General features: G+C 42.7%; 2 protein-coding genes across 2 annotated transcripts; one reads left to right on the forward strand and one right to left on the reverse strand.

Annotated features, from left to right (window-relative positions):
- Positions 1–800: 800 nt before the first annotated feature.
- Positions 801–15,703, reverse strand: atp7a (ATPase copper transporting alpha). Its single transcript, XM_084010142.1, has 23 exons — positions 15,448–15,703; positions 13,886–14,016; positions 11,926–12,430; positions 10,299–11,069; positions 9,869–10,069; positions 9,608–9,771; positions 9,275–9,436; positions 9,073–9,149; positions 8,701–8,923; positions 8,334–8,567; positions 8,157–8,248; positions 7,688–7,815; positions 6,471–6,625; positions 5,271–5,405; positions 4,917–5,111; positions 3,847–4,029; positions 3,522–3,735; positions 3,150–3,296; positions 2,881–3,023; positions 2,367–2,570; positions 2,111–2,228; positions 1,925–2,027; positions 801–1,796 (listed from the first exon to the last, which is right to left on the reverse strand). The coding sequence occupies exons 2-23, from the start codon at positions 14,003–14,005 to the stop codon at positions 1,520–1,522; spliced, it is 4,551 nt and encodes a 1,516-aa protein (XP_083866268.1). The 5' UTR covers positions 14,006–14,016; positions 15,448–15,703; the 3' UTR covers positions 801–1,519.
- Positions 15,704–17,822: 2,119 nt separating this feature from the next.
- Positions 17,823–21,841, forward strand: fbxl3l (F-box and leucine-rich repeat protein 3, like). Its single transcript, XM_084010492.1, has 5 exons — positions 17,823–18,036; positions 18,999–19,359; positions 19,648–19,770; positions 19,896–20,067; positions 20,289–21,841. The coding sequence occupies exons 2-5, from the start codon at positions 19,000–19,002 to the stop codon at positions 20,930–20,932; spliced, it is 1,299 nt and encodes a 432-aa protein (XP_083866618.1). The 5' UTR covers positions 17,823–18,036; position 18,999; the 3' UTR covers positions 20,933–21,841.
- Positions 21,842–21,871: the final 30 nt, after the last annotated feature.

Here is a 21,871-nt window from a genome sequence, read left to right on the forward strand (position 1 = left end):
TGGGAGAATGACAGGATAACCTGATGGCTCCTTTCAGCAAGAGGCTCAGACAGAAACATTTAAGGAATAGTTGTAGTGATCATCTCTTTGACACGCCAGATAGTAATGCAGGAAATCTTTGTAATCATTTGACAGGGAAAAAAAAATAAAACGGAAACAGTAACTACGATTGCAAGATGTCACCTTAAATTTTACAACTTGTACAGTGTGATTTTTAAGAAACAATCTACCTACTTCATCCACATTTGTCTCTGAGTAACTTGTTTGGTGGAGCTGCTGAGACACAGCTGTGTTTAGTCTGCTGATCCCGTTTCCTGCTCCCCCTTTAAAGATGTTTCTTTGAGTGCAACAGCGTGAAAACAAACACCACCGAAAGATATTCCTGGAAACGGTAACACCTTATCTGCTGTTATGACAGACACGACACAAAACGTATTAACAATAGACCTTTTTTCACAGCAGACAATTTGCCTCGTCATAGCAGGGAAAGCATTACTTAACATGTATGTCAACTCATAACACCCTTAATTCTACGAGTCAAAATGTCTCCGGTGAAATAAAAAGTTGGCTTTTTCATAACAAACTGCACAACAACACAGAACCTTCTCAAGCACAAACTAAATAATCCACGTAACACTCTCTGTTTAACAGTGAATAATGTTCACATTAACTGCAGACATCTTGTATCATCAACCAAAGATGCAGGGGGTCGACACACAACTAGGATCACCTGTGATGAGTCTTCTAGTAGTTGGCGTCACCGTTCACAGTCTTTGACCTAATCTTTGTTCACGTTTCTTCCACATTAAGTCCAAGGTAACCTCTGTGCTGTGCTATCTTTGGAATGTGTTGGACTTTGCCATGGTGGCACTTGGATTGGCACTTGGGTAACATTGACATTTACGACTCCATTAGCACTCGGCACAGACATCGGTTTTCAGCAAGATACGAGGCTTCTTTGATTGACCGACTTCCTCACTCGGTAAATTACACATTTTTGCGATTGAAAATTCGCATTTGGATTCGACAACTTCATTTTTCACATAGGATATAATGGAAAAAAAAGATAAATAAATGTAATATAAATACTCTGGAATAAAATTATACATCAGTGTAATCATTTTCCATTTATGGAAATTAGTTCAGATTCTCGGTAGTGTCCACTCTTTACACGGGGCACCACTGTTAAAATGTCTTCAGATAAGATTGTACTGGCACATGACCACAGTGGCAGAGCTGATCAGCACTCTGCTTCCTGGATGTGGACACCTGCTTCAAGGCTCTGTAGATGCTTCATGCCTCTGCACACAGAGAGTCAAAGGGTTGGTCAAAGAGTGTGCCTGAGGGCGGCGACCTCAACAAAAGGCACTCTGCGACTGAGTGTAAGTCGACGGTGCTGCCCCCGAGGCACCTATAGCAGATGGATGGTCCGTTATTCAATGCAACCCTTTCAGCTCAGCATGGCTGAGCCTTCAACGGCATATAAAAGTCGTTGCTGACCCATATGAGCCATGTGTATTCAGCAAAACTCCTCCTCGCACAGCAGCGCCTCGCCCACCAGCAGTGAGTGTTTGTCGGGCTCGCTGAGCACCAAGCTGTTGAGGGAGTGCTTGTCAGAGCGCAGGGAGTTGATGGAGGCACGGCTGTAGTTGACGATACGGTCGAGGAGGCTGAGTCTGGGGGAAGGACGACGCATCTCGCCCATGCCGATGTGGACGCTGACATCGGACAGGCTGCCCTGCCACCTGTTTTTACCCAGTCTGGCCTCTAACATCTCAGGACTGGGCTTAGTGTAACTAAACAAAGGTGAGAAAAAAATGACACAGAGATGAATATGGAAATTGATTGGAAAAAATGGTTTTAGATTAATACAATCAAAAGGGAGACACAAAGGCACACGGATAAAAAAAAAAAGCCTCATTACCATTTGAGTAGAAGGGAGGACAAAACCACAGAGACAGATGACAGCGCCATCGCAGCAGAGCCCATCCACGGCTGCAACACCACACCAATGGGAAGGAAGACACCTGCGGACAGTTTGTTATTAGTGCTGTTGTCCAGATTACTGCAGTGATGACATCATTTATAGTAATCTTTTGCAGTCGCCTACCGGCAGCAATGGGAATGCCGACCAGGTTGTAGATAAGAGCAAACACAAAGTTGATCCTGATCCTCTTGACGGTCTTTTTAGAGAGGTCAATGCTGCCCACCACATCCAGGAGGTCATTCTGCAGGATTTACATAAAGGGTAAATGAAAATAAATCACATCCCAAGTAATATCTGCAGAGAGGTCAACACATTTGAGACAATATTAGTAAACAGTGGTACAATAGACTAAAATCACTTTTTGGGGAAAAATTCTCACCCTAATTAACACCACATCTGCTGCCTCGATGGCCACATCTGTCCCGGTTCCTATGGCAATGCCCACATCAGCCATGGCCAGAGCAGGCGAGTCGTTGACACCGTCGCCCACCATGGCGACTCTCTTTCCTGCCTGCTGCAGTTGTTCCACCTTGGCCACCTTGTGGGAGGGCAGCACCTCGGCAAACACCTTCCTGATGCCCACCTGTGAGAGAGGCAGAGGGAACAAGAGGCTCAAAAACACACTAACAAAGCAATAATACTTTCGATTAGATTTACAACAGCATATTAAGGCCATTGTAGGTAAATATAAATAAATTATGAAGCTGGAGGAGACTGGATCAACCTCATCAGACCTTTAGTTACCGCAATATTGTGATAATATCTCTTACTAATGCTTTCTTCTCAAGCCGTATCACCCTTCCCCATTTTAAATATGTATGAAAGCATAGATTTTCACTCTTGATATCGATTTGTCACAATCACCCAGCTCTATATCCACTCCCTGTCCGTACCTGAGCAGCAATGGCTCGTGCCGTCTTGCTGTTGTCTCCCGTCATCAGCACAACTTCCAGTCCCATGTTGGTCAGAGTGTGGACCGCCAGCTCCGCCTCCGGCTTCACCGTGTCTGCGATGGCTATCATCGCACACAGCAGGTCTACGCACGTATGAAAACAATTATAAGACAAGTAGTTTCAGACGAGAACATAATCGTTAGCAGTCAGTCAGGAAATGATGGCAAACAGATCACGGACATAATTTCAGGCTCAACAGCACAACTCACTGTCTACAGCTACTAGGACAGCGGTGCGTCCTCGGCGTTCATGTTCAATCATGGCTTCATCTAAATCCGGTCTGACCTGCAGGCAATTCCTCTTCATCCACTCTCTGTTTCCAATCAGGACCACGTAGTTTGCTGTCTGGACTAGACCTACACATAGAGATAGTTTGGATTAGACAACAGCAAGACAACTGCACTGTGATTGATTGATTAATTATTTAATGCCGACTGAAGATACTTCCAACCACAGAAGGTTAAAACACTTTCAATAAAAGGCACATTAAAAAAACAGTACAGCAGTATTACTACATAAATTCCTCATCTGAGGAGTAAACAAACATTTTTAGGCCTACTATAATATGTTTTCGGACATACTGAGTGGCTGTGGGTCCATGATGAGCGGATGGGAGCTGCTGGACATCCGCGTGTCGCTGATCTGGACGAGGACGCTGCTGCGCTGGTTGTTGTCCTCGCTGTCGCTGTCTGCCTGTTTCAGCAGGCCCTCCGTGTTGCTGACCTGACATCGGATGCCACAGCCTGGCACCGCCTGAAAGTCAGTGCATGCGCCCATAGACTCTGTGCCAAGCTCCTTCACACAGAGAAGAATTGATGAGATTTAATATCTGGAGCACATGGAGGATCATGAAATAGGATCACGCAGATGATCTGAGATTGTGAAGCGTGGGCGGTGGAGAGCAACCTGTTTGCAGTATTTGGTGATAGCTGATCCCAGAGGGTGTTCGCTGTTGTTCTCAGCTGTACCCACGATGGCAAGCAGTCGGGAACGAGGCATCTTGTTCCCCTCCACGATTATCTTGACTTGGATAACCTTCGGAGCCCCATATGTGATGGTCCCGGTCTTATCAAACACCACCGTCTGGACCTGCCAATTCAAATAATAATAAAAAACCAAACAAATTCTATCAGACTGAATTTCATACGTTTTACGTTTTTAATCATCAAAGTAGACAAATGTGGTCCCGTAACCTAGAAAACCAGAGTTATGTCACAATGTGTTTAAGTTGACAGTTGGTCTGTTACATAATTGGCTGACTACATTGGGCTGTCAGAAAATCATCATTAGCACACTTTGTGTGGCTCTCCTCCCTCACTAGGATGTCATTTTGGGCTCTAAAGTCTGTTCCCACCATGACAGCTGTCAGGGGTTGCCGAGCCAAGAGAGCAGGGATGTGTGATGCATGACACCGTTATGGAGGCCTCTCGTGAACCCCCTTATCTACATAGGTTGTACTAAAGGACACCTGAAGTATTGCCAACGTATGTGGGTACTTATCTTCAATTCATGGTGTATAAAAAACATTTTCTGTGTATTCTTGATCATGTTATTTCGTCTTTTTAAATTGTTCAGGTGACATGCTGATATCCAGGTAATACGATTGCCTCCCATTGGTTGCTGCTTCTACATAGCTCTCAGTTAGTTAGTTGGTTAATTAAATGTCCTGAAAAAGACCTACAATGGTTGAAACATGTTAATAATAATAAAACTATTTATTTATAACACACTTTTCATTTACAAATCACAAAGTGCTAATGATTAATGAGTCAACCACTACAACAAAAGTCTTAATATTTCCTTGCACTTTGTTACTTGTTGCTACTTTTTACGAGAGCGCCCGACACATTTTTGACCTGCAGTTAAGGATACAGAGTCATCTCTTTTTCCGTTTCACAATGTGTTAAACTCGACAGTTGGTATGTTACGTAACAGGCTGACTTCACAGAGGCGTTAGAACAGCATTATTAACACACCTTATGCGCCATCTCAAGTGGCTCTCCTCCCTTGATCAGGATGCCATTTTGGGCTCCAACCCCTGTGCCCACCATGACAGCTGTCGGGGTTGCCAAGCCAAGGGAGCAGGGACACGCGATGCATAACACTGTTATGGAGGCTTGGAAGGCGAAGCGAATCACTGCCTCAGCCCTGGAAATACTCTTGTCGTAACCCTGCAGGGAGGAAATGGGTCCGTTTAGATTTTCTTTCAAATTAATTACATATCACTTATACCATCACTGAAGAAAATAAAGTTAAACAGTAATACAGAACAATTCCTGATGTTGTACTCAGGAGCTTGGTACACATATCAAGAATGAAAGAAGACTCACAGGAAAGTACTTCTCCACTAGAGAGAAGTCTAAAAACCCAATGACGATCCAGGCGATCAGCGTGAGGACCGATATGCAGACAATGAAGGGTACAAAGTAGCCACTGATCTTATCTGCATACTGCTGGATGGGAGCCTAAAAAGAAAAAATGTTAGGAATCAAACACCCGAGGTCTCAATTACAAAAAAAAAGTGCGTACCACACCAAATGTTTACATAGAAATGAAGAAAGGGCAAAAAGTATTCTAATTTCCTTCTATAAATCCCATATCAACTCAGAAATGTGCACATATGGATCAGCATCGTATAAATGTCAATGCAAAGCACCTCATGAATGTTTATTTATAAGAGTCTGCTGCTCAATGGTTCTTCATGGCAAAACATGGCAATTACTGAGAGGTTGTGTTTCTGGAGACAGAAATTGAAGAACTTGTGTGGGTGAGGTGATCCATGAACACTCATCCTAATTCTTCCACTCACATAGTCCTGACAGCATTACAAGTGTGTACGTTAACAGCAATCGGACTGACAATGAGTGGTGTCCACCACAACGGGATGTCATTTGAAAACTTTGCCGATATTATGAATAGGACTCGTAATGAAGATTTGGAGGATTAATGATTGTGCCAGAACTGCCACTGGCTTTTTGCTAATTTACACAATCCTTGTGTGCTGAGGGAGGTGACTGGGGAAGGCAGAGTGTGTGACAGTCGCAGCGGTGTCTCTAGTGAGCTCTATACTGGCATCAGAGAGCTGTTCTCAGTGTATCTGTGAATACAGAATACTGAATCTAAATACAGAATAAGAATAAACTATTAAAGTCGTGTTCGCTTGAGCAATTTTAAACACAAAAACTGAAATTGTACTTGGCGTTACATATACAGTATTAGACAACGGTGCTGATGAAATATTAGGCATCATTTGATTTGCGTTAGTTTGTATCTTTTGTAATTGAAAGGCTGATTCAAATATTTATGATAAAAGGGAGATGAAGTAAGTTTAAATATGTGATTTACAATCTGGCTTCAATTCACCACCTCACCAATTTCAGATTTTCCATACAGGTACCCACATTCTCCCGTCAAGTTTGGCATGGCATTCACGGCCCAGTTTGTGCATCGTAGTGACTATAAATGAGACCGCCGAGCAATTACCCTGAAAGAAGATGGACACAGTGCAAATCTCAAAGCACATAATTCACCTTTGAAGTCTGGGCCTCCTCTACTAGTTTGACAATCTGAGACAGCGTGGTGTCCATGCCAACATGTGTAGCACTGACGAGCAGAGAGCCATTCTGGTTAATGGAGCCTGCAATCACCGAGCTCCCGGGCTTCTTAGTCACTGGCATGGCCTCGCCTGGAGACACAAAGCAACAGCTGGTCAGAAAACACAACAGTCCGAGACAGCAGAAAATCTGGAGCAAATGTCTATAATAATAACCAAAGACTACATGTTCATTAGCAATGGCAACTCATCCTTCCATATTCTAATTATTATTTTCTCACTGAATACTGATACTAACATAGTGACAAGTAGTTTTGTATCCTGTATTTTAAAATCCAGCTCCATATGTCAGTTCTTAACCACAAAGTCACACACCCCATAATGGAAATTCACCATGAACAACTTATTGTTTTTTTATTTCGATCTGCAATAAAATCCTATTTCATCCCTAAACCCTGAGATTTTAGTATATTATTGTCAACCCTAACCCAGTGCCACTGGTTTTAAGAACTCATTTTCAAGGGTTATTTATTTACAATACAGGACAGCAATTAGTCACAACAACAACAAAAAATCCCCCACACATTTAATCTCAATTTTGTTCCTCCTGTTTCAATGATGCAGAGTTCCTGATGAGGTGTCTCGGGTTCATTACAGGTAACTGCACCCACCTACGTCGCTGCCAACTACACACTAAGGTTGCCTGTCCTCATTCTTTTTGGAGGACATCATCATCATCAGCACTGTTAATTTACAAAGCTCTCCTCAACAAACACATTGCTTGAGTTCTGTGTTACACTTGTTTGAAAGTTACAATCGCTGCACCGATTTTAAAGTGTAATAAAGTAGTAAATCACACCATAATGTACACTGTTAGGTGTGTGTGTGTGTGTGTTGCATTGTTTGTAATGGGTTGTTACATGCAGGTAGTTGAAAAATTGTAATTTCAAGTAAAATACACACCAAGGTTTATGTGGGTGATTTGACTGGTGGACTTAAATGCAATTAACATTTTTCTGGACAACAGCAATTATTTCCAGGATATTTAGTCATTTTTATCAATTTCCAAGTGCTTCCATGCCTGGAAACTAGTCTCTAAAATTCAAGGTTTTCCAGGACGTGTGGGAACCCTGTGACAGTGAGCTCTCAATGACTACAAATAAATACTTTGGTCATTCTTTCACCGTAACCAACCTGTGATCAGAGACTCGTCGGCCATGGAGTGTCCCTCGATGACCCTCCCATCTACTGGGAACTTCCCTCCAGGAACGACTTTGACCACATCGCCCCTCTGCACCAGCTCAACATCCACCTGCTCCTCACTGGCACACATAACATAAATGTTGTAAACGACTGCTGGAATTGTATTTTAAAATGCAGCTACATTAAATATGATTTTCTGAAATTTTCATACCAGGTAAAAATGACTTTTCCAGTTTGATTTCCCATTAACAACACAAACGATTAAATTAAAAACTGTGGATCCAAATTTAATCCCCAAATATATTTGTACGTTTCTTACTTGTTTATGCAGTCTTTGTTATGTCACATAAGACCTTTTACTGACATTTCCACTGCTGACATTTAGATATGTTCTAATCTAAAACCAACTAAAGATATGAAAATGTTATGTCAATAAAAAGTGCAGAGAACAAAACAGTACCTGACAAGGGACTTGTCACTGCCAAGAGTGACCACTGTGGCCTCAGTTGCTTGCAGAGACATCAGCTTCGACAAAGCTTCGGATGTCTTGCTCTGGATGAAAGTAGATTTCCGAGTGATTAATACATTCAATTAAAGTCCTGCATTTTATGTCACAGACATCAATAATGAGCTAAACCTTGGCTATCTGTTCCAGCCAGCGTCCCAAAGAGATGAAGACGAAGAGCATCGGTGGCGTGTCAAAGAAGGTGATGGGGTTGACTTTGGCCTTCTCCACCATGGCCACTATGAGGACGATCAGTGAGTAGGTGAAGGCGATGGAGGTAGCCAGAACGATGAGCACATCCATGTTTGCAGATCGGTGTTTGAGTGCTTTGTAGGCTTGAATGTAGAAGTAGCGACCTCCAATAAACTAAAGAGAGGCAAAACATAACACTAAATGACATACATTTCAACAAGTGCCTTTTTAAAAATCAAAATTTTAATGTGCTGCTAAGATTTGCGTGTCATTTTATCTGGAAGTGCTTTGAATCTCTCTGATTTACCTGTACAGGCACACAAAAGAGGAAGGAGAGGAGGTTCATGATGGAGAGGCCTGGGAGCAGCTGTCTCTCCAGGAACATGGTGGCGTGGTAGTGGTTGCGGTCCTCCACCGTGGCGTTGTGCTGATGTGAAGCACTCATCTGGTGGTCAACGATAATCATGTAGGTCATCATGCCCATCACGGGCACGCAGAAAATCAGGCTCACCAGGAAAGATTTCCTCCACCTTAAGAGAACAGAGAGTTGTGTGAAGAAGTAAGATGTAAGTAATAATCAGGTCATCATTACAAAAATATCTAAAACCATTTGGTATAAAAGGGATTAGAGCGATATTTGACAACATTGTCTTGTTTAAAAATAGAAAATGCTACTTACTGTCGTATCTCTTTGCTGTGGTCCAGGTGACTGGCAGTGCGGTCTCGCTTTACCAAAGATGCGTCAAACCCCAGATTCTACAAATGACAGTGAAAGTACTGATTCCGTTTCCCACCCTCATGATTAATCACTTCATATAGAAAAGTATATTCACACATTCTCTGGTTTGCATGAAATAACTGAACAAATGCAGCAGAAATACCTCGATCAGTTTGATGATGTCTCGCGGCCCTATAATTTCCGAGTCGTACTTAATGTGTGCTTTGTTGGTTGCCAGGGCAACAGAGGCATATATAATCCCCTTTTCTTTCATGAGGCTGGATTCAATCTTGTGAACACAAGAGGCACACGTCATTCCCCTGACCTGAAAGAAGGTGTGGAGGAGCAGTCAAGTAGAGGAACGGACAAAAATAATTCATGAAAGAGGGTATTAAGTGAGCAGCAGACATGATTCACTACATCTACTGAAATTAGGTTGCACGTATTAGACGGTCTCTACTAGCGATGGAGATGTTTATTTGTAGATTTGACTCACCACTAGTTCTAGGTTTCCATCTGAACCTTCGTAGTTCTCCATAACGGAGGCGGTGAAGCCCAGTTCTTTCACACACTCGGCGATCTTCACAGGGTCAATAAGCTCGTGGTTATAACGCACCTCTGCTTTACTGGCCATTAGTGCTACCAGAACAGAGTAGATACCTGCAACATTGAATATTTTCTTTTTAGCTCCTGGTGAAAGCAATAACATAGGATTAATCCGCATTGAAATCAAACTTATTGTGGTGCTTTTACATACCAGATTCATTCTTTAGGTTTCTCTCGATGTTTGCCACACAGGAAGCGCAGGTCATCCCTCCAATCTGGATGTAGCATTTAGAGTGGGCGTCTCTGTCTCTTTCCTTGCAGAGGTCACCGTCCAGCTCCTTGTCTTTCACATGGGTCAGGCTCGAAGACTTTGAGAGACTGGGTTTTGGTGCAGGCAGCAGAGAATTGGTCTCTGTCAACAACAAATGATAGCTTTAAAAATATTTTAAAAACGTTTGCTATGATGTCTCAACCTCACAGTTCAACTACTCCCACTGGCTGAGGAGCATCCAGGGGCAACAGAGTTAAGCTTTGGACTATCGTCAGGGAATTCTGTCTCGTCCAAACAATTAAAACTGCTTCAGCCATTCCACTATGTGAGAAAATACCTGAATCAACAACCACACCAACTATCCTCTTACCAGGTAGGAATGCATCAAAGCCCATGTCCTCTATGGCATCTCTCAGCTCTTCTTGTGTGGTCAGGAGGGGATCATACTCAAAGGTCCCCTGGTGATCAGACAGGGAGACCTGGGCTGACACAACCCCCTTCCTTTGGGAGATCATGCCTTCGATAGACTGGACACAGGAATTGCATGTCATGCCCTCGATGTGAATATTAACTACAGATGCTAGAGGCTGGGTAAAACAAGCCTGTAAGGCAGAATGTTTGGCCTGGGTTGCAAGCCGTGGCGACGATAAAGCAGTCGGGGGCGATGTGGAAACGGGACTGAGGGGGACAGAGGAGTCCCAGGGTTGAGTCTTGAAGTTTCCTGGAGGCAGCGCCTCAATGGCATGCTGCAACTGAGTGGCAGAGACCATTAGAGGATCATAGCAGATGGAGGCCTTCTCCTTCTCCAGGGAGACCTCCACAGAGGAGACGCCAGGCAGCAGAGAGATATTGTCTTGGATATTGACCACGCATGAATGGCAGTGCATTCCTTTCACCTTGAGGGCGATGAGTGTCATGTCTATGAAGATTTCAGTCTCCTCTGATGTCTCCGATGGCGAGGAGACAGTTGGTTTTTGAGAATCAACCAAACGTTCCATTTCGCTGGGGGAGAGCTGCAGAGTGCGGGGCTTGGACTTGACAAACGCCTTGAAGCCGGCCACGGCGATCTGGTCGGTGATGGTTTGCACATTGATGAGGTAAGGCAGGTAAACAATTGTAGCTTCCTGAGTCTCTAACACCACTGTGGAGAATAAATTAATATGTTAATATGAAAATAAATACATGACGATGTTAAATATGACAAGCACAAAGCAGAAAGGACTTTTTTTTAGAAAAGGCAATATTTCAGAACATGAAATTTGTACGTAAATTAAGCGTTCATCACTGTTAAATGATCATTTGGTTCCATCCAAGTCTGTAAGGCAGAGGTCTTTTAAAGCTCAAAAATAAAGGAGGAGAGCCTTTGCGGTCACAGCTCCAAGGCTATGGAACGGCCTGCCGGGGGAAATCAGGAGGGCTTGACAGAAAGGGTTGCCAGGTTGCCATTGGCAACCATGCAAAGAGCTGGCAGGCACACCCATTGCCAGCCTGGCAACCACGAACAGTAAGTGTTGAGTCCTGATCAGACTGGATCAGTCAATAACTGAATCAGACGTGCTTGATTTTTAGTTGAGGCTGTGGTTTTGAAAATTCCCTTTCTGCGACTATTCTTTTTTAATTTTATTACATCCTGCACTGTTTGTATGTATTCCCTTTTCTTTGAATGAGTTGAGACTGTAGAAATGAGTGGTTGAACCTGAAGGGGTGGGACTGAGGGGTGTGTGGTGGTGGAGTGATGTTGTATATTCTAGATATATTGTCCATTTGGGACAAAATATGTGGAATATACAGCATACAGCTGGCAGTACATGCAACCACTACACAGTGACGCTTCTTTACCCTGCAAACATAATCCTGTTGGTCTACAAGACAATACTAGTGGAAGGATTTCATGAATCATAATCTAATCCCACAGAGCAACCCGTTAGTGGTGAACATACACTCTGTATGGTATACACAATGACATGACAAGCTTGTGAACAGTTCAAGTACATCACCTCTGATCTTTTGAATCCCTTTCAGTTTTCCGATCTTCCCTTCAATAGTGGTGGTGCACGAGTGACAGGTCATTCCTTCAATGCTCAATTTAAGGAGCGCCACCCCGCCTCCCCTAGTGTGGGACGGGGACGAGGATGGTCCTTTCTGTATTGGGCTGCTGGGTGGGGGGATCTCCAGGGGTGTTAAGGTGGTCACTACCTCACTCAGCTGCTGCAAAGAAGTCAGGGAAGTAACGAATGTAACAGTGATGCCCGTCTGGGCCGGGCTCTCTCCGACATCCAACACTCCCTGAAACTGGGATAGCCTCTCCAAAGCCTCCTGTTGAGCTGCGGGTGTCAGGCCTGAGATGGGGATCAGCTGGGTATCTGTCGAGACGGGTGTGGCTGTGCTTTTGTCCGAAAGACTTGATTCAAAGCCCATGTCCTCGATGGCCTCTGCCAGAGACTCTGGGCTATGTTGGCTGTGGTCAAATATTACTGTGGCATTCTTCTGCTCTAAAGACACCTAAAAAAAAAAAAAGTACAGTATGGGTTAAGTTAGTAAAACTTAAAGCAGGCCCTCGGACCTTCCCGGGCATTCAAGTTTGGACATTTGCACTAATGCCTCACAAAAGGGTCTAGGACAGACAAGATCATGGGAGTCAATATTGCCATGTGAACGTCTTCAGTTATTAACGCTGAGGAATCCGGAGCAGATCTGACAAAGGACGCAGAAGTTATAACAATTTCCTATTTATTGGCAAAAGGTGCTTTTTTTTGCCTTTCGTTGCATGAAAACGCAAAAAGTCTGATAACTTTTAATCCCAAAGGTCTTTAGATTAACCTGAACAAATTTGAAGTCAATCTGATGAAATCTGTACGAGCAGTTCTTCAAAGTCCTGTCAAAGGTATTGCTGAGAAATAGATTTTTTATGACTTAATACAATTTTCCCACACTTTTATACATGTTTATTCATGTAACATTAACAGTAATGCTTGCAGAAATCTTAAAGGCTGGATGATTGTAAGGCTCACAAGAGAGACACTCCTCCCCCCGGAGTTCTTGAGTAACCTCAATTGAAAGATATGAAAATAGAAACAATTTCCCAACCCTAAACGTATGTGACCACACCCACATCCTTCATTCCATTTCCGTTTAATGGCTTTGTTCACAGCCATACTGTGAATCTGTGTAGTGTTAACAGTTAACTTATATGGAAAAGGAGGTAAACAAGAGTCCTTGGCAAGATCATAGTGATTTGTCAGCATGACGCCCCTTAACTCTTCCTCTTAAGCAAGAAGGGAACATGTGACACACTGAAGGGATCACTTGACCGAGCCATGAGTTACAAACACACACAAACACACAGGGATTTAGTTGTGTGTGCCTGCCTATTGGATTATTTTTCTTTTTCTGAGAATGAGTGATGGGGGAGGGAAAGGAATGAGACTGTTGTACTAAAACAAATCTATTTACTCCTCCCAGATAATTTCTATATAAATTCTCTTAAGGACATAAATGACATTTCCTGTGGGTACAGATCACATATCGACCTGCTGTCAGAGTCCTGCAAAGGGCAGAGCTCTATGTGGAACACAATATTACATTATCTTCTCATTTAACCCCAGCCTGAGGGGTAAACATACAATAAACAAAGCAGCAGACTGCAATTTAGCCATCTTTATGTGGCTATGTTACTGGGTTATAAATCAGACCAGCTAGGCCAGAGGGAGTAAAACTGTGGGATTAATCAAACTGCATTACCTTAACATGGCACAGAACCTTTAAGTAATGTAATAATGCATACATATATGCCTATTCTACAACGTTCTAATAATCTTTTTTTAAAAAGGAAGATTTCATGGTGCAACATCCATTATAGTTATTTCAGATCCTACTTTTAAACAGAAAGTGCCAGCAAGAAATCTTAGGTCAAAAACGAGAAAAAGTATTTTATATAATTTCAAAGACTGCATTTACCTTTATATGTATCACTCCAGGGAGCGAGCCGATGCGCTGCTCGATGGACTGGACACAGGAACCACAAGTCATACCCTCCACTCCAAGGGAAACTGAACCCAGATTGGCGTTCTGAGTCATGATTGCTTCCACTAAATGGACACAAAAAGGGACAGAGTCTGATATAAAACTGTAAGTATTTCGCTTTGAGACAATAACATAGAGGGAATGCATCACAAAGTCAGGGCAAATGATAAATGAGATGTTTTCACAAAATGTTTTTTTTAAACTAACAAAAAATATATTAATGAAAAAACATTTGTAATATGGATATAAGGCACTTTGCATTAAATTATGTTTTAAACATTCAAATCAAACAGTGGTAGCCATATAGAGAGCCATAGAGAACAGTGGGACCTAATAGCTGTGAGAACAGTTTCACTAACAGAATTATAAGCTGTTTTGTGCCTACAACTATAAACTTACGAGATAGGAAAATACTTACCTGTTAAAAAAAGTGATTGCAATTTGTATTGATATTTCTAGCAGATAAAAGGTTCAACATTGACAAAGAATCAAATAATACAGCTGTGAACAAACAAAGGGACAAAACTTGGAGCCGCACCAATACTGCCAAATTAGACCATTGTTATTATAACCCATGACCAGTATTTTCACTTATGATGCTTCACTTGACAAAAAACGAAACAATATGGAGCTTCTTTGTTATATAAAAAAAAAAAGACAAGTAAAACCACAAGGGAACGTCATCATTTTTATGTTTTGGATGGAATAATTAAACAAGCAGCGTCAGATTAAACCTCGAAAACATTTAGTCATTTTCATTAAAACTACAATCAACTCCAGACTATGGAAAGACACAATACATAACTGTCCTACAAGAATCCTGGTGCCAACTCAGCACTTTGACACCAAGTCAATGTTTACCTGAAATGTGAAAAATGTCAGCTTCTCTTTGTCTTTGAAAGACACCTGCCAACACAAGTCATCTTAATTCTGAAGCTTGGTCATATAGACTTTTGGTTGTAATGCTAGCAATCTAATCACAAACTGAGGAGTCTCATAGTCAAGCATTTCCCAGATTTGAGACTAACTTTTACATCTGAGACACCCAATGAATAGAATAGACTAACAGGACAGAAAACACAGGAACACCGACTGCAAAACACTTATCTTTCTGAGGATCAAATCAAATGTTCACTTACTATCAAAACTACAAAAACAAGTCAACATAAACCTGTTTTGATTATCCTCAAGACTAAGCTTGTAACAAAACGAATTAACTACATTATCTACACATCAATTGTGACAAAGTTGTGTGCCTTTGGCTTAATTAAACGGAGGCTAAATTAACAGGAATATAGCTTGACTGAGCTAACGTTAAATAATAAGTTAAACAAAATATTAGCTCTCGCCAGTTGGAAGCTTGACTCACAACACAATGTATGGTACTTCAGACAACAACAATGCAATGAATCTTTCCTTAACATTGTAGACTAACATGTGTCATCTGCTACACACGACTAGTTAGGTTTAGCATGAAATAAATGCACAGCTCTTACCTTATCCCAAAGGGAAGTAAACCAGTTAGCTACAGGCGACGTGAGTTGTTAGACTGCGTGGCTATGCTAGCTAGCTAGCTAGCTTCTTCTGTTCGCCCTGCGTTACAAGCGACAACACCTTCACGTCGTGGCATCCTGCTGCCTACGAGGAATAACGAACAGTGTTAAAAATATATCTTTCCTTCCCCTGCTTTCACAAAACTCTGCTCTGTGAAGCTGTCTTTCTTTCTTCTTCTCATGCCGACGTGACTGACGTCTCCAGCTCCGCTGCGTCACCGCCGAGGGGCGGGGCTAGGAAGCCAAGGCAACTGGTTCGGGAACGTTCGTCCTATCTTTGAACCGGCAGGCTGCATTTAACCTCATTTATTTTCCCACTCTAACAATAATTAGTTATTATATTAACTGTTTTACGACTTTATTAAAGCTAAAACTTGACTTAATGTATATGTAAGTCCGATTTTTTGTAGGTTTAGGGCAATATGTGTTGCCAAGCTAACGGCCTGAGAGGAAGTGTGAGCCTAACAGGCAAAACTCGGGGTATAAAAAAAAAGGCTGAAGGATTCTTCCTTGACTCCTTTCCCCTTATCCATTGTTTTCTCTGATATATGACCAATAACGGAAATATGATAATCACTACTAGTCACATTTTAGTTTGACACAACTTCCGAAGACTTACACTGTGTTGCACCATTGAAAATCCAACAGGTAGTCGTCATGTAGGCACTTTTATCACAGAGCAAACTTGTGTTTTGCCACTGTCCAGTTTTGATTAGCCCCTATAGGTCACACACATTTGCCCTGGTAATACAATTAAAACACAGATCTGAATGTGATGAGAATTAGAGGGATGAGGCATATAATGTTGACTGTTAGAGAGGTCCTGCTTAATTGATGTGGGATGATTGTCACACTAAAATGTGAAATAGATTTTGATACATTTCTGTATGTTTGATATTTTAATAATGTATGAGTCAGCTCCTAATTGTGATTCCCAGGAATGGACCCCAGGAGGGAGTAGTTGTTTCCAAGGCATCAACTAATGGGGATCCACATAAACAATAAACACTTCTCCTGAAAGTACATATTGTGGGGGGAAAGGTCATTTATATTGCTATTTGAGGCGCAGCTAAAGATGATTGCATTCCTGATTATGACTTGCCAAATAATAATAGCTTTAATCAGTGCTTGTTTTGCAGTGTTAAGAACATCTGTTAAGAATGTAGCTGGGAGTTTGATTTTGTAGCAAACTATATGGGATACATTTGAGAGCAGTAACTGATTCAATCCTCCAGTCATCCTCCAAGTCACAGTGACTAAGCAGGATCCACCGTAAAGACATCCATCAACAGGCAAGCATCACTGGAAGCAGAAACGACATCCTGTGGTTTGTGTCGGCTTTAATTAGCAGCAGGAGAAGGAAATGAAAACATAAGAAAGCAATAAACAATCCTGCCTGTCAAAGTACACGTTGGCCTACTGTATGAGGTTTTCTTTTAATGATAGGCTTTCTGTATTCAGGATAATACTTCAGTCTCTACTGGTTCAGAATGTCCTGTAACCAAAACAGCTATAGATTTATTAAGAAGTTTAGAAAACTTATTGTAGATCAAAAATAACTTATACAATGCTCCAAAAGCATTCAAAATACTAAACGCATACTTACAGTGTACTTACTTACTTGAGAGGAAAACATTGCAGTACTACAGTTATCTGACAGAAAAATGTTGCTGGTTATGTTGCAGATTCACACAAAATATAATAATGAAAATATGCATGTTTTATGTCAACCCAAGCCTTGATCTTTTCCTAAACGTACCCAGATTTGTTGCATTAACCCACAATGAGATGTCCGAATTACACCAAATTTGACAAAGCACTGCATTGGGTCCCCAGCAATACACTCGCCAAATGTGAAGTATTTCACTGAATGTTTCTCAAGACTGTACGCAAAGGACATACAGGCGGACGGACAGAAAGAGACACCTTGCTTTACATTTAAATCAATGAACATGTTTACATCACTCACACACACTTTGCCATAGGCGTGCACAATAGTATTTTATGCTTTCATTTCCTGGGACACACACACACACACACACACACACACACACACACACACACACACACACACTGTGCTTTCATCACTTTCCCCAACCAAGTCATCTGTGGGGGGACGTGTAAACAGATTTATGTCCCCATAACGTGAGTAATATACGCCCACACACACACACACACACACACACGCACACACACACACACACACACCACTGGTGTTGTAAATAAATGAGTCACCTCAAAGGTAATCTCTCTTTAATAATGAAACACTGATGTCCCCTCTCTGTCTCTGGATGCGTGCTGGTGGTCGGAGACGCAGCCGCGCGGATCCACGCGTTGCGCCGCTCACGTGTCCTCAAGCTGTCGCTAAAGCCGAGACGAGAGCTTATTATGGGAGCTGCTCCTGCTGTCCTACATCAGCAGCAGCAGACAGCGACTCTCCAGTCATCTCCAGACATGGCTCCGAGCGAGCGCCGTCCCTTCCACCGGCAGAGCACAACACCGAGAGGAAAGTGGTGCCGCTGAGCCGTTCATGTAAGTAACACGTGTTTTATTGGCGTTTGTTCGGTGTTTAAAAGGATATGTTCGTAAAGAGTGCAGCTTTTTGTAAACACCCAGGTGGCTTCAGTGCAGTGCAGTGTGTGTTTCACAGTGTTAATCTGAAACTACACTGTCACTATCAAGCTTCAAGATATAAAATGTTATTTATAGGATCTGTAAGCAGACTTTACACGCTGAGTTACTGTTGAACTCTGTGGCTGAAGCCTCAGAACATTAGTGAATGGAAGGTAAAATAAATTTATATCAGGAGATGTTGATTATTTGGAAATGAAAAAAAAAAAAATGTGTGAGCTCACTTTCAGATAGAGGCTGCAAAGCCGTGGGAAATATGAGTCCCCCTGTTATGTGTGACATTTCATATTGGTGGTTGATGACATGTAGTTCATACTAGGACTGAGTGAGAGATTGCTTCCACAAGGCTGCGAGAAACCATATGTAAAAAGGCTTCAGCATCACTCATAGTGTTTTGAAGTGGAGGTGAGTTTGCTATTATTCAATATCCACCAGTATGCAATTAGAGATTACTTAGAGTTGAGGTTCTAAATCAGCTGTTTTCTTATGATCAAGCATGCAACTTGTATCATATAAGTGATATTAACTCAGTAAAGGATGGAAGGACATGAGCATTTTCTTAAATAAGTGGTAAGAAGTATAACCTCTATAATAGCAGTTCATTATTATTGATTTATTAGAGTCAATATCAACCACTATTTAAAAAAAAAAACATGGATTACAAAGAGGTGGAGATGTGCTACAGTTATTAAAAAAACAACAATATTTTATGCAGGCAGGGAGAGCGAAACCAACATTATTTTAGATCAAATTAACCAAAAGAGTTTAGTATAATATAAACTGATATGCACACTTTGAGCCTTTTACTGTTTGCATTTAAACTTCCTAATCTCCTGATCCCGCTGTGCGCTGCTTTGTTTCAGAATGAAGCGAGGAAGGACAGATCTCCGATCAAAGCGCCAGCGCTTCCCCTCCCACGAGGAGAGGGCTCAGAAACAGAAGTGGGGGGCGTCCGGCTTCGCCCTGACCTCTGCGGAGGACTGGGGTAACCTGCCCCACCACGTTGTCCTGCAGATCTTCCAGCATCTGTCCCTCGTGGACCGGGCCAGGGCCTCGTCCGTGTGCCGCTACTGGAATGACGTCTTTCACACCCCTGATCTGTGGAGGAGGTTCGAGTTTGAGCTCAATCAGCCGGCCACGTCTTACCTGCGCTCCACTCACCCTGACCTCATTCAGCAGATCATCAAGAAGCATGCCCAGCACCTGCAGTACGTCAGCTTCAAGGTAAGATCCCATGCTGTCACACCCATTCCTCCTCTCCTCTCACCTGCACCTCCACTTTCACAACACAGCTGCCTGGAGAACAATATGCGTCCTCCTTAATCCAAACCATCTGCTGTAGAATTGATCATGACGCATTCGCTGCCGAGGCATTAGTCGGCTTAACACATCTAGAGCTGAGATTATTCTTGTAGTACTCCTCCATCTTTCCATTCCTCATTTTGTTGTGTGTGTGTGTGTTTCTTTTTTTTACATTTTTGCCTAAATGGTGAATCACTGCTGGTAAATCAGGTGGACAGCTGCACAGAATCTGCAGAGGCGGCCTGTGACATTCTCTCCCAGCTGGTGAACTGTACCATTAAGACCCTGGGGTTGATTTCCACAGCACGGCCCAGCTTCATGGACGTGGCTCAGGTAAGAGACCGCCTGCTTTCACTGCTGCCCTGTTTGGTAGAACAAAAAAGAGCTGGATTAGACGCAACGTGTCCTCAATTTTGCATGTCAATCCGGTGTAACCAGCATCGTTTGTCCATCTTTAGGCCCACTTTGTGTCTGCACTGACAGTGGTGTTCGTCAACTCCAAGTCGCTGTCCTCTATCAAGATTGACGACACGCCAGTGGATGACCCCTCCCTGAAGGTGCTGGTTGCCAACAACAGCGACACTCTGAAGTTGCTGAAGATGAGCAGCTGTCCGCACGTCTCCCCAGCAGGTTACTGTTACTCCTTGCTATGCTTTTATTAGTCCGTACAGTAGAGAGTGGCCCAGAAATGGGAAGAGAGAGAGGTTGGGAATGGTGTGCAACAAATGTCGCTGGAAATGCAAGTAACTGTAAAAATCAGTGTGTTAAATAACTTCCTTCCTTTCTTACATATCCTGAAAATGAGTTTGATTTGTTGTTTAAAAGGATCTGCTCCCATTTCCTGTCCTCAGGTATCCTGTGTGTTGCAGACCAGTGCCACGGACTCAGGGAGCTGGCGTTGAACTACCATCTCCTGAGCGACGAGCTCCTCCTCGCCCTCTCGTCTGAAAAACACGTTCACTTGGAGCACCTGCGCATCGACGTGGTGAGCGAAAACCCCGGGCAGACACACTTCCACAGCATCAAAAGAAGCAGCTGGGAGGCTCTGGTCCGGCACTCGCCCAAGGTCAACATCGTCATGTACTTCTTCCTCTATGAGGAGGAGTTTGAACCCTTCTTCCGCGAGGAGACTCCCGTCACCCACCTGTACTTTGGCCGGGCGGTGAGCAAAGAGATGCTGGGCCGCGTCGGACTGAACTGCCTTCGCCTGGTGGAGCTGGTGGTGTGCGCCAACGGCCTCGAGCCCCTGGACGAGGAGCTGATCCGCATCGCCGAACGCTGCAAAAGCTTGACCGCCATCGGACTGGGCGAGTGCGAAGTGACCTGCAGGGGCTTTGTGGAGTTCGTGAAGACGTGCGGGGGCAGGCTGACGCAGCTGTCGATCATGGAGGAGGTGCTGATCCCGGACAGCAGCTACAACATGGAGCAGATCCACAGCGAGGTGTCCAAGCACCTGGGTCGCATGTGGTTCCCTGATATGATGCCCACCTGGTAGGCTGACGTGAAGCCAGAGCAGAAGGTGTGATGGGCTCTTTATTGACAGTGAGATGAGAGGCAGTTTCCCTGTCATCAGTGTTCACGGGCCATTTCTAAAGCTGTCAAGTGTATTTTTATCTGCAGTAGATTTGATGTAAGACTGAAAATGTTTTTCTCACTTGGAAATGTTGGCAGATTGATTTCTGTCGGACTATCTTGTGTGCACTCAGCTTTCTCTCTATGCATAGATGTGATGTGAAACCTTGCATATAGTAGGTTCTTTCAGTGTGTGAAGGAATGTCTGAATTTACAGTCGCTCACTGCAACCGTACAGCCATTCGTGCGTAAAGGACGTTGGTGTTAAAAGCATCACGCTTCATCATTTATCCTGGACAGCATCTCCCACAATACAACAGTGCGTGTTGTTACATACCTCTAAGTATTTGAGGTTTCCATCTGAACTCTGTTCATCCAGCCGTTGGCAGAAAGAGCACTAACAATAGTGATACGAATGCCGTACAGAGAGAACTAGAGTTTCCAGTTGTCACACCTTCATGTAAAACACAATGAGGCTTTTGTCTTCTGGTCTATTCATTTTGTGTTTCAGTTTGTGTCAGTGGAGACTTTATTATTTCATCCCAAACTACGACATTTTAGTTATTGTCGGGTAAAATATCAGAATTTAAAGGCTTTAAATGGTGCTATACTTTATTGACATATTTAGACATTTAAACCATTCATTCTGAATATTAAATTTTTTTTTCACAGCTGAAATTGATTTTATTTGGAACTAACAAACTCCAATATTGTTAAAGTTAAAGGTTCAAATAATATTCACTCATGGTCACTTTATTTATTTTTTCAAATGATAACAGATGCACTTTATTATATATTGTTATTATATATATTTATATTGTTTTTAATTATAAATGGACATCCTTGTACATCTAGAAGCGCT

This window comes from Eutrigla gurnardus (genome assembly GCF_963514095.1).
Source record: "Eutrigla gurnardus genome assembly, chromosome: 5".
Classification (NCBI taxonomy): domain Eukaryota; kingdom Metazoa; phylum Chordata; class Actinopteri; order Perciformes; family Triglidae; genus Eutrigla; species Eutrigla gurnardus.